The 13,316-nt window shown below is 38.2% G+C and overlaps 1 protein-coding gene across 1 annotated transcript in view; it reads left to right on the forward strand.

Moving 5' to 3' along the window:
* The window catches only part of FAM3B (family with sequence similarity 3, member B), a 12,533-nt gene extending 1,516 nt beyond the window's left edge, over positions 1 to 11,017 (forward strand). Inside the window, exons 2-8 of the mRNA XM_009891371.1 lie at positions 3,485 to 3,628; positions 4,435 to 4,558; positions 5,266 to 5,324; positions 7,788 to 7,838; positions 9,058 to 9,145; positions 9,883 to 10,015; positions 10,931 to 11,017. Coding sequence (XP_009889673.1) covers positions 3,485 to 3,628; positions 4,435 to 4,558; positions 5,266 to 5,324; positions 7,788 to 7,838; positions 9,058 to 9,145; positions 9,883 to 10,015; positions 10,931 to 11,017 — 686 coding nt within the window. The remainder of the gene's footprint in view (positions 1 to 3,484; positions 3,629 to 4,434; positions 4,559 to 5,265; positions 5,325 to 7,787; positions 7,839 to 9,057; positions 9,146 to 9,882; positions 10,016 to 10,930) is intronic.
* Positions 11,018 to 13,316: the final 2,299 nt, after the last annotated feature.

The following is a 13,316-nucleotide window of genomic DNA, read 5'->3' on the forward strand; positions in this document are numbered from 1 at the left end:
GGGGGCCGAGCCCCGCGGCGGAGGGGCCGGTGTCTGCCCGGGCCCCTGGACGACATCGGAAAAGGGCTGGACACCCGGCTTTTTGGGTGAGAATAATTTAAGATCGAGGCTTAAATTTATTCTTCCCCCACCTCCATTGAGGTCCTGCTGCCTACCGGCGGGTGCGTACGAGCGAGGTGCGGCAGGGCAGGGAGCGTAAGTCAGCTAAGCCCAGGGAAAAGGATAATAATAATAGTAAAAAAAACCAATATTGTGGTTACGTTTAGTGCTTTAGGCGGTGCGAAGGGGCAAGGGAGCAACCTGAGGGGGGAAAGGAAATTGGGAGTTGCGGTACGGTGTGGGACGGCTCATCGCCCCCTTTCCCTTCTGCTTCGCTGCCTCCTGCCGCCCGCGGGGCTCCCTCCTCCCGGGGCCGCTCTGCCCTCCCCCCCGCCCGGCACCGGCGGTGTCGCTGAGTGCCTCTGGCCGAGGACGACCTCTCCGTGGCAGGAAGGGAGCCAGGCAGGTTTGTGCCACCTGCGCGCCACGCCGTCCCCACGCCGGGCGCTGAGCCGAGCCGAGCCGAGCCGTCAGTGGGCTTGAGGAGCCACAGCCTCCGAAATCAGCAAAAGCACAGTTTTGGCCTTCCTGAGCGTAGACCGGGCTTTGCGGTTTATAGTTCCCAACTGCTGTGGATAGCAAGCCTTAAGCTCTTTTAACTGTCTTAAGTTTGTCTGAGCTGATGGTTTAGCTGCTCTTCTGCAGGGGTTTATGCGTGTCTATGCAGGTACTCAAAAAAAGAGTACATACGCGCAGGATATGTGACCTCAGTAAATCTAAGAGATGCAGGTGGACCCAGCAGATAGGTCAGTGTGGTCCCCCAGTGTCCTAGAAACGACGAAAGCAAAAACAGAAGTTGGTTGACAGTGAAAATATTTTGTGATGATTTTGAGAACCGGGTACCAACTATGCAGCAGAGTTGGTAAATGTTTCCCTTAAACCTTAAAAGGCGTATTTTAGAAACATTTAAGAAGCTCATGCTTTAAGTAAAATACAGACTATAATGACAGAAGTTAGACCTTCTGTACTTTCTTTTCTACTTAGGTAAAATGCTGTGCTGTTAAGCCTAATTTGCAGCAGAGTTGCTCCATACCTTTGATGAAAAACAGTGCCAAATCATTGTAAAGATAAACCTGTTAAAACAACAACAGAAAAAGCAAAACAAAAACTGTCTGATGGTCTCATAGATCATTACAATGCACCCCACCTCCTGAAAAAAATAATCACTGAAACCTTTAAATAAACTTCTTGTAGCTTTCACTTAATTCTTCCTGGGTTTTGCCTTTGAAACTTGTGACTTGGGCCCCTTTACTAAATAAATAAATGTGCATAAATCTGATTTTTTTTTTCCAGAAAGAGAAAATGGGAGTAAGTTGCATTCTGCTGGGTTTCTGTAGCTTCCTTCTTTGTGCATGTGAATTTTTTCAGTGTTCACATTCACTATATAAATGAAATGTTGGAGTAATTTTCAGTATTATTTTAGTGCAGGTTTGCACCAGCACTAGTGGTAGAGTAAGACAGATTTCTCTTAGACTAAGGAAATAATTGGCAAATTTGTTATATCTCTGAAGTTTCATTATATCACTTTCTCAGTCTTAATCCTTTGATGAAAATATAGTAAGTTTCTCACAGTATCTTCCTTACAGTCACACAAATGCACCCACTTATGACTCCTAAATACAACACCACAGAACATTTTAAGAGCTCAGGTCAGTAGCTGAAAAGGGTTTACTGTCCTTTTTTTTTTTCAATTCCTTTTTTATCTGCTGCAGGAAATGAGAAACTGGGATTATTTGCAGGATTTACTGGGATTATTACAATGTTCATAATGATCCACATTCTTCCTCACAGGTTCAAAGGCTGGAGTACAGCTGTGCTGCGTTTGTAAAGGATGACTGGGTCAGAGAGGGCCACTCACTACTTCTGTTGCTACTATAAAGAACGGGGAGTTTAGGCAATAGTGCTGTTCTGTGTTAGCTTTACCAGTCTGTGTTTTCTGCAGTGCTTTGTTAGGCTTTTTGTTTTTAAAGCTAGGTAGAATGCAGGAATAACCACAAATACAGGACAGGGAGTGGCTAGAAAGGTAAAATCTTTGTGGGGAAAAAAAGATCTGGTCTTTATGGTGGATTATAAATGAAACCTGAGTCAATAAAGTCTACTCTTATGAAAAAAAACAAACTTCCTTCTGGCATGAAGAACCAGAAGTAGAGCCTCCAGAATGTGTGTGTTGGACTAGTGTGTCCGTTCTGCAGTAAAAAAAGCAGACCAGTTGGGCAGAATTCATGGGTGAGCGGTAGCACCTGCAAAACAGGACTTGAGGACAACAAGTGAACAATTTGGCCTTATTCTAGAGAAGAGGTAGGACAGAAATCTTAACGCTTCTAAAAGGCAGTTCCAGGAAGGAAAGGAGTATCTCCTTCAGTGTAAATGGTTGTAAGGAAGATATAGGCTAGATAATACACAATATTTTCTAGCAGCTTGACACAGTGAACATATTGGATATTTTCAGACATCGGTTCTGTTGAACTTGATTTTTCAGGAGTATGAAACTAGAAGTTTTCATTTTTAATTTTAACGGGCTGTTATGTTGAAGAACATGTTTCTTTACAGATCAGGAAGTATCTCGTGACATCAAAACATCACTGTTTCACAATTGCAGTGCAATATTTCCTTGTTTAGCATCATAGATTAGGTGGTGCATTTCTTCTACATCAATCAGGAATGCATGTTACTATTTCTGAGGAGGAGGAGATATCCAATATGGAATCTGTTTATATTTCTACATTGTTGGGAAAATCATGAATCCTGTTGTTTTCGTAGTGTGTAGATGTGCTGCTAATACAATCCATGGAAACTGTGATATAACTGAGAGAAGGTGAAACAGTCACTCTTGTCATGTTTGAATAGAGTCAGAGCTTATTGTGTGAACGAGACTATTTGGGTCGTCTTCAGCTATTTTTACCTATTGTGGCAAAAGTGTGGATGGAGGGAGTTACTTCTATGGTCAGCATTTTAAACCATTCCTGTAGCGTGTGCCTATCATCACAGAAAATCAATAGTAAGTGTACTGTAATAGTACCTGTATAGTCATGTGTTGTATCTGGTACTTAAATTTTCAAAGTCAAAATCCTGCTATAATTAAGTTCAATGTCAGGTTTCTTTGGGGTATTATGGGTGTGGATTGAGAGGAGTCTTGAGGGGAGTTTTCTGCTTGAAGATCAAGTTTTAGAAACGAAAGGGGTTGTCAGAGATGGGAATGCAACAAATACTCTGTTGCTGCGTGTTTGAAGGCTGTGGTTAACACAGTATATCAGAAATAAAATAGCCAGCAATGCCAGAGAAAATACAAGATTTTGTGTGTTGCTATGAAAACATCTTTATGTCTCTCTAATTTTCTTTTTTTTTTCTTTTTTTCCTTTTTTTCTTTTTCTTTTTTCTTTGGCAGATGTTGTAAAATCAGCAGGGCTCCTGTTGACATCATGTGCTGCTTGGTACTTAGGATGCTTGTTTGCAGGTCTTATACCTAAAGAGACAATAACAAAACCTATTGCTAATCTTCAAGACATTGGAAAGAAACCAGTGTTGAGGGGTGTGTAGCTGTATTTTTTTTTTCCTCCTTATACTATATCTAATATATATTTAGATGCTAAATGACAAATGGATTGTCAGCTAATAAATGATGATTCGGTATGTGCTACTGTAAGAATGAAGTTGACTGTGTAAAGTTAATTAGCAGAAGTCTGAACTATTTATTAGACAGTGTCTTTGAAGAAACATGTCAGTCTGTATTTGCCAGTATGCAAATATAATTAATTGAATAGTAATGTAAGAAAACCTTACTTGTTTGCTGGCATGTAAGCACAAAGCTGCAGCTTTGGTTCTGTCACGTACATTTTACAGTTATAGTAAACTGTTGAATCACTAACCAAACTTTGTGATTAAATTCTCATTAGTTCTTTCCTCTAATCTGACTGGGCAGCTTAATGTGTGTATTTTTGTCATTCTATGACTATGTTATCATGTGAAAAAGGCTCAGAATGAGAATGATAGCCATTAACTTCAACCTATTGGTAGGAATCCTTCATTCCTCCAGCCCTTGTTCCTGTTATACGAAATAGCACAAAATAATTATTCTAGATTCAAATCAGATCATATTGTATGGGGCATTTTTCCCTAGATAAGTTTGTGTTTGGTTCCAGTAGCTCTTTGAAATTCAATGATAAGTTAAAGCCCAGACAAATCTGTGATAATATTGCCATGATACTGGAAAACCGGCAGGATTGGCTTCTGTGTATTTATGTTTGAGCTTAGCATGTTGACATTAAGTGATTCTTTCCATGCGGAAATTGTTTATGCAGCATCCGAGAAAACATTTTCTCATCTTTGTTGTTGTAGCCCCAGACCCAAAAAGGCAGAAGTGTGATCACTGGTCTCCCTGCTCACCTGGGAGCTACGCTTATCGGATTCTTAGTGGTGGTGGCACAGAAAAAATGGCTAAAATCTGTTTTGAGGATAATCTGTGAGTACCAGCCTAACTTTAAATCTAAGCAAGTGTATAGTAGTGTGAAGAAGGATGTTTCATTTTGTTTCAGTAGCAGCAAGTAAGCTCCTACCAGGGGGCTCCTATTCTGGTAATAAACTTCAGAATGTATCTAACAGTATTTAACTCTTTTTTCCTTTTTTTTTTTTTTTTAAGTACATAGTCTCAGGTTATTTTCTTTGTTCCTCTGCATAAGCTGAATTCAGCTGTTAGTTTCAAGTAAGATTTTTAATTTTCATAGCGCGGAATAGCCAGTTTACAGCATGGTGAATGGTCAACACCTTCTGAAAGTCAGGTTCTTTCATGGCTTTTCAAACTGGACAGGTAGAGCGGCTTCCAAAACCTTGCAATGACCTTTTGTGTAGATACAGTCCACACACAATACTGCCACAAACCCACATTTTATCTTGTGTTTTTTTTTTCTTCTTTATCGTTCTGGCTGCATTTGTATGAAGTACTTTCTTGATCTGGCTCATTTTGAAAGATTCATTGTGCATCTTTGAAGGAAACTGACTGATATAATGCAAGATTTTTAAGCCATAACTCTTGTTTACTACAAAGTTCTGAATTAAATAGCTGAAGAAAACATGAACATCAAAAGATGACTTAGCATTGGTAAATATAACTTTGGATCAGAGCTTCTGGAAAGATGCATTCTGCTGATACTGTATTTATTTCAATTCCAGGCTTATAAGTGAAGAGAAGGGTAATGTTGGAAGAGGCATAAATATTGCCATTGTGAATTGTAAGTAGGAGAAAAAATGTTGGAGAGAGACATACTTTTGTACTGCAATAGTTTACAAAGGTTCTTGGGGGGGATTGGGGTTTTTGTTTGTTTGATTTGCGTTTTTTTTTACTGGCTAGTATCAAAGGAAAGGGAAAGGAAAAAATTGCACACTTGATTCATGTTAAATGTAAGAAAACCAAATCTGCTTGAGAGAAATAGTCTTCTGACTAAACAAAAGAAATGTGTTCATAATCAGTATAAGAAAACAGAAAATGTGTACATAGAAGCAGCATATATGTTATATCATATATGTGTGTATTAGATAAAAGAACTGCTTGTTATGTAAGATAGCAAAAATATCTGTGATCTCCAACAGTAAGACTCAACTTTCAGGTTCAGTCCTTGATGAAAGATATCTACTGCTCCAATGACAATGGGCAAGCAGTAACTGAAAATTGTGGTTCTGCCCCAAGGTACAAACCTTTTCCAGACTTGGTCAGTGGACAGAAATACAAACTCAAAGCTTTATTAATATTAAGCTGCCATTATGTGTCTTTGCTGACAGTAGGAACTGTTAGAAAGCAGAAAGTGCAGTTTATTCCAGATCTGGAAGCACCATTTTCATTTAGATGAATGAGAATAGTGAAGAGCAGTGTATTCAATAAGGGATCCTGAGAGAAATGAATGCCTAAATGTTGTGCGGGAGGAGAAGAAAGGGAGTTCAGATGTACAGTCAAGTTGGCTTTGATCACAAAACACTTATGTTGCAGTTTTTTTGTCTCAGTGTTGCTAAGCAAGATCTTGACCTTGTGTAAACTTGTATGATTTTATTGAAGTCACTGGGTTAAATTACCATAGACAAGAATCTGTTCAAAAAATTTTTTCCAAGTTAACTACTGGATTTTTTTTTTCAATAAGGAGTCATAAAAACTTTAATGGTTATAATAGGTAAAGAGTTAAAAATGAGTTTTTAGCATCGAGCTGTAGAGTAAGAGGGCAAATATTCATCCTGGATACACAAGCAAGGTTATAGCAAATAGGATTAGGGAACAAGCATTGTCTTTGCATCTGGCATTAGTGAGCAAAAAGAAGCGATATATCAAATTTTACGCATTTTTAAACAGCCATTTCCTTCATCATACATATAGTCATTTTAGCTACGCTTTAATCTCCATCTCTGTAGATCTGTCCATTATCTCAAACCAATTTGTAGTGAGACATATTTTCTACTTGTCCTCTAATTAGATCAGTCAAGCTAATGACTGTGCTTAGTAAGTGACATCACACTTGTATTTTATTCCATAATGATAATGATAACTCTTTCTTCTCTGAATGAATATGGTCTTTTGTAAGAACGAAGACAGAACTATTAAGACCAAGCTAAAAACACAGAGGGAGAGAGAAATAATTTTGTGGATTTCTGTGGTCCTCACTACAGCCTTTTCCATTTTTTTTGTGATTTCTGCTATCTCAGAAGCAGTCTAGTTCTAGAATGCTGTTTTACCACTGACAGATTTTTGCCACCTTTTCCCCTCATCAGCGTGATAAACCTGCCATTTAGAGTCATAGAATGGTTTGAATCCTATGTTTGGAAGAATTTGCCTTCATGATTTTACTATATATGGATCAAAGATAATCCAGAAATGAATCAGGAGCTGCTGGATCTTCTCACTAGAAATGAGCTGATGCACTCTAAAGGGAAAAGACCCTCTCATGTAGCAGGGATGTGGGTCTTGGACAACAAAAATCAGTTAACTCAGTTGGCATGGATGTAGAAATTTGAAAAGTATTTCCAGTTGTACATGTCCTGTTTAAATAAAGATAGCCACCTAAACAGGATGCATTCCTGTCCAACCTGCTCTAGGTGAACATGCTTTGGCAGGGGGGTTGGACTAGATGATCTCTGAAGGTCCCTTCCAACCCCTACCATCCTGTGGTTCTGTGATTCTGTGTAATGATGAACATTGACCAAAATGTTTTGGAATGACTAATTGTTTGCGTGCCCAATTTCCGACATGGTAGTGATTAATGTTGGGTTTCTGTCCACTACAATTCAAATGGTATGAAAGGTTGCACATCTGAAACGCTGCGCAGAATAGTATTAAGCTCATTCAAATAGTCTTAGGCTGAACTAATTTTCCTCTTGATGGTTGTCATCTAGTATAGTATATATAGATATAAAAACGTGGAAGCACCAGGTAGACTGAATTCCTTCTTCAAAACAAGAAATAATAAACATGTTTTGGTCACATTTGAGGATTCAGAGATTAGATGAAACAAAATATTCTCCCCAAATCTTAGTTTTATGTTATTCCATATTCCTTCCAATTTAAAACCTAAAAAAAAAAAGAAAACTCAGAAGCACAATGATACACGAAGTTGGAGATGCCTAGCTTTAGCTGAAAATCCTGTATATGCTGATTGAATTTAGCAATTTTCGCTTATATTTACACCACTTTTTTTTTCTTTTTTAAATTACAGATAAAACAGGAGAACTTACATCGGCAACATTTTTTGACATGTGGCAAGGAGGTAGGGAAAAGAGTGTGATGGACCTTTTGCTAGTGTTTCAGTATTAAGAAAGGACTTATATAATTATCCTGCTCTTTCAAATGGCTATGATTGTATTATTGAAGGGGATTAGCTAGTAACAAACAGCTGTTGGCTTCATAAAATATGCTCTGGTCAGATCAGATGGCAAATTTTGCCTTAAAAGCTAAATTCCTCCTGTTTGTTGAAAAATTAATTGTCTTTTTTTTTTTTTTTAATGGTCTTGCTGCTTTTTTTTTTTTTTTAATTGTGATATTGTCATTTTTTAATTGTCCTTTTTTTCTCCATTATTTCAGTCTGGTAGGAGTAGCACTTAACCAGGTACCACATCCAGATACTCCACTCTGCAAATTCCTTTTCCTGGCATATTTTCTTCTGTTTTAGTTGTAAAATCATCATAGGAAATATACTACTCTGTCTCTTAACATCTGTTCATGTAGCTAGAAAGATGACCTTCTTTAAGAATAGCATTTAACATATTTTCCAAACTTTGAATAATAACAGTGTCCTTACCTACTAGTAAGGAGACACAGAATGCTATGAGGCACTGGAAGCTGATTCTCTGACCATTTAAGAGTGGTTGTGACTTTATGTGCATGAACAGAAATCACTTCGGGACTTAATCATGGGGTTACAATTTTATATACTGTATGTGGACTGTAATGTCTCCAGGACTCCTGTTACATTTTTTTTTGTATGGAAAACAAGTGTCTTGTGTATGTTTAGCAGGTGCAAAACCAATAAATAGCTTTGTGCTGCAAATAGGCTGCCACTTAATGAAAGTGGGTGTACAGTGGGGTGTGTAACTCAGCTCTGCGGTTAGTGTGGTAGCAGGAAGCTCACAAAACAGCAGTGACTTCTCATGGGCTATTCCATGTTTTGCTCGCCAGTATAACATTATGTGAGGTGAACATAAGAAACCATCTATATACTTACCCTAGGTGTAAAAGGCTTTTGAAGAAGTTCAGAAGTATCGTTGTTTACTACTGGGAAATGCAGATCAATCCATGCTCTCCTAGACTTCAGCAAGAGCTAGCAGCTTTCTGCACCTTTCAGGATTAGGTCTTCTGCCTGTAAACAGAAAAATTGCCTAATTATGTCTCATTTTAAATAGCCAAGGCCAAAAAAATGAAAACAAGTTGAAAGTAGGTAGAATGTGTATGTGTGTGATGAATAATCAGTTGTGTAATTGATTCAACAGACCACTCAAGAGAGATGGTGACTTTCATTAAAAATGCACCAGAAGGGTCCCTCCTTTTGATGGTGACTCATGATGATGGAAGTACCCAGTAAGTGAATTATTCATGACAAGCTGAGGAACAGAGCAATGAATAGCTTAAAATCACTATTGCATAACGGTGTAAAGGAATGGTAAATTTCACCCTATAATCAGGGTTGTTCTCTCATTTCCTGCCTAAAAGGTTTTAATTCCATGTCCATTCAGTGCTTGCTCATACCGTGTATGTTGATGCTCCCAAAGATGGATAGATAGTGTTGTATTTGTTTAAAAGCACCAGTTCTCCTGATAAAGGGCACTGCTGTTACCTCTGGGTCACAACCTTCTATTAAGAAGGTATCCACACCTCCAATTATAATGTATCTAGTTTGCATTCCTTCTTGCATCTTCACCCGATTCTTCAAGACCTTTCAGATCTTAGAGTTCCTTTATTTGAATTCATGATATGGTAATTATACAGGGAAAGACTTAATCATTTAGTTGATAAACATTTGATGACCTTGTCCTTATATAAGGAGGATTGAAACATCAAATAGTATTTTAGATATGTTTTTCTTTCTGCTGTGCTGTTACAAACAGGTTGTATTATCAGGAACATAGAGAGAAGGAAGAAAAAGAATTTTGCTCTGTGAGTTTAATGGCATGCTACTAAGAGCTCTTGGGATTTTTTGAATTTTTCATTGTTGCTTCTGCCAACCTATTAATGTAAAGCATGAATCAGCTGTATTCTTTTTCAGCATTTTTCACATCCTGAATTTTTAACACTTTTTCTCACTAAATTTATCATAGGTTGAAAAATGACGCCAAAAAATTAGTGGAAGAACTGGGAAGTAAAGAAATATGGAACATGAAGTTCAGGTCAAGCTGGGCTTTTATAGCTGCCAAAGGCTTCAAACTGCCAAATGATATCCAAACAGAAAAGGTCAGATTAATTTTATTTTAACTTTGTATTTGTCTGTATATTAGTTATAATCTTCAGGTGCAGATTTTGTGTGTTAGCTATAATAGCTGTAGTCTCTGTTCAGTGAGCCTCAGTTGTACAAAGCACGTTCTCTAATGTGTCATCATTCTTTGCTTTGTATCTGGGCCATGTACAGTATTGACTTCTGCCACACCAGCACTAAATCATCTGTAGGCAAATTTCAGAAATGACTGGTGATTCTAAAGAGTCTTAGTTTTGCAATGTCCAACCTGACATGCTGTACAGAGACTTACATTTTCTTCTGGAAGGGCAAATCCCAAGGACTTCCTAAAAATAAAGATTGTTTTTATACAAAAATTGGGCTGTCTCAAATTGGCCATGCAAACACAGCAATGCTTGCATCACAAAACTTTTCTGAATAACTTGCCTTCAGGAGGGCTAAAGATACCATTTTTATATCAGAATTCTGTTTGCGTCTGTGACCTTGTTGTATTTGCTTTCTCGAAGCCCAGTAGTGCTCATCTGTATGACAGAGAAGTAGACAGAAATGAGAAACCCAATACAGAGGTCAGTTCCTTTGATGATAATGACTCCCTCCAAAGGCATGTGAAACTTCCATAGGGTATTTTTTTCTCAGAATATTGTTGCAATCTTACTCACATTACAGAGCTTCTACAGGAAAAAGGTATTCAATTTAGTGTATATTATGACAGCCACCTGGGAAATAAATAAAGCACTCTGTGTAAGAGAGAAACTGGTGGAATCTTCACCCATTATGTCAAGCAAGATGTGCAACGTGCTACTTAGCTTCCCAGTCCCACCCCATTAGCCTATTCTGTTGTATGAGGTTTGACAATCTAGTTTGTAAATGGAGAACCAAATACTGATTTTTTAAATATTTTCTTTTTTTAACAGATAAACCATTCTGACAAGAACAACAGATATGGTGGCTGGCCAGCTGAAATCCAAATAGAAGGCTGTATCCCAAGAAACCTGATCTGAATACATGCATACCTCATTAATAAAGATGAATCTATATTTTTATATCTATCATTCTAGTGAATTGCCTCCAGAACCCAATAAGCATCTGAACACTCATTGTAAAATAAGTCATATGCACAGTTTTTAACCTTTCTTTCCTCTGTGAGGCTTTACTCTAATCTGAAAACAAATAGAAATTTTGATGACAAGTGGAAATAAAATACTCTGGAATTACAATGTTCAGGAAGGCAGTCATAAAATACCAGGATTTTTGAAAGTGAGCATACATTGTCATTAGTAATTTTAGGCGTTTGAGGTTTGTTTGTTTGTTTATTTGGTTTTAGTATGTCTTTTCTTTTGGTTCCCTTTAAAGACTAATATGCGAACAGAACTTAGTCTAAGTTGTAGTATAAAATCAGTAGCAATAAAGCAAATTATTTTGATGTTAGTTTATTAGTAACATTGCTTCTCTTCAGAAAAAGTATGGAAATAGCAGTTACATTTGTTGAGCTGGTTTTAGTGATGTTGACAACACAGAATAGCAGCGTTAACATGTAAAGATCAAGTTACTTGAATTATTTTACCAAATTTAAGCTGCAAATCTACATGGTTTATCTTAATTACTTTTCCTTCCTCTAAGTTTAGCTTACTTAAAAAAAAAGGAGTGACTTCATGCAAGCTTAAGTGTTACTCATGCGAACTGTAGAATCAAACACATGATTGTAAGGAAACTGTAGAAGCCATTTATTCAATTTCCTTTTTTCTGAAACACATCAAATATGTCTGGACCTTTCATAACTGTTTTTTGTCCCACTGTCATTCAGAAGCCTCCCATATGGCATATTCCACAGCTTATGTTGCTTCCTGTAGCATTTCACTGTTATTCTAGTTATTCCCCAAATATACTGAATTAACCTAAAAGGACCAAACCAATTACACAGAGAATAACTCATCACCATTCTTTTTATGCCGGTGTATTACGTATCCGAAGACACTCATCAACCCTCTCATCCCTAGACTGAATCTACTTGGCATATTTTAATCTTTCTTTACATTTTTCTCAGCATTAAAATGTTTCTTTAGCAGCAGCTTTCGTAACGTGCTGTGCTTCGAATGGGTCACAGCACCATGTAGCTACTTAAGTGTGTCCCACACTGTAGACTTTGCGCAGGAGAAAATCAGAAGTGGTGACCCGAGAGGGTGGCTGCCAACAGCCAGATTCAGTCTGCTCTTGCTCCCCATGTTGCCTGGTTGAAACCCTCTCAGTGGTGCTCCAAATCTCTATCCTTGTCGCAGCTGCGAAATGAGGTTAAGAACTGCAGAGCAAGTCATCCTTTTTTAAACCCTAGTAGGCAAATCCAATGGGAAAACATGAGCTTTAGGCAGTAGTAGCTTTACTCGGGGCTTGGGTTTGTGTATTTAAAAGCAAAACAGCACAGCAGGTGGCAGCAGTGTCTTTCCAGACCCTCTGTGTCTGTTGTAGAAGTATCCGACCTCTCTGGGGTTACCTGTCCTGGACAGACACTGGAAGCCATGGACACGGGTGGAGGTCATCCTACCCTGCCCTTTGCTTGGACGTGGGACGAAAGCCAGGAGCTTGGCCTCTAACCTGCCAGACCTTCCTTTCCTGCACTTTGCCGGTAGCAGGCTCCCATTTCAAATATCCCCACCAGCACCAGGCTGCCAGTCGATATTCCTCACAAGAAGCATTCAAATAAGTCACTCATATCCCTGACCATTTAGACGTTTTAGGTAGAAGCAATTAGAAAAAGCAGCTGTCCATCCCACTTTTCCCTCCAGTGTGAACATGACACAACCAATCCCATAAATAACGAAGTACCTGGACAAAACCCCTTCTTTATCTCCCTGTTTAAGAGAATGAAAAGCATTTCAGGGTCTTGACACATCTCTTAAAAATCCCAGGCAGTCAAATTTGACAGCAGTGGTAGGAAGTACCGATCAAATAATAGGTAACATTTTCAGTTTCTCAGTGGTAACTGCTTCTTTAGGTTCTTTGTGTAATGTTATCTACCTCAAAGTGGAAAGTTTCCACTATGTTTAAAAGAAAAGTACAAGAAAGGAAAAGTTCTTCAGTGAAAGATGCCCTTTTGCAGGCAGACAGTGCTTAAAGCAAAACTCCCACTGATTGCAATCCACTCAGAAGTGCAAAAAAGAAGCTGATGCTTTTACTTACGCATAATGCCTGGTGGGAAGTAATATATGAGTGTCATATCCCTGATCTCTTCTTAGCTGCATGTGAAATGCTGAGCAATGACTAGAATTCAGGGGATTAAGATGGGTGGTTTTAATAATGTTTGAG

This window comes from Charadrius vociferus, unplaced genomic scaffold (genome assembly GCF_000708025.1).
Source record: "Charadrius vociferus isolate BGI_N301 unplaced genomic scaffold, ASM70802v2 scaffold298, whole genome shotgun sequence".
Taxonomy (NCBI): domain Eukaryota; kingdom Metazoa; phylum Chordata; class Aves; order Charadriiformes; family Charadriidae; genus Charadrius; species Charadrius vociferus.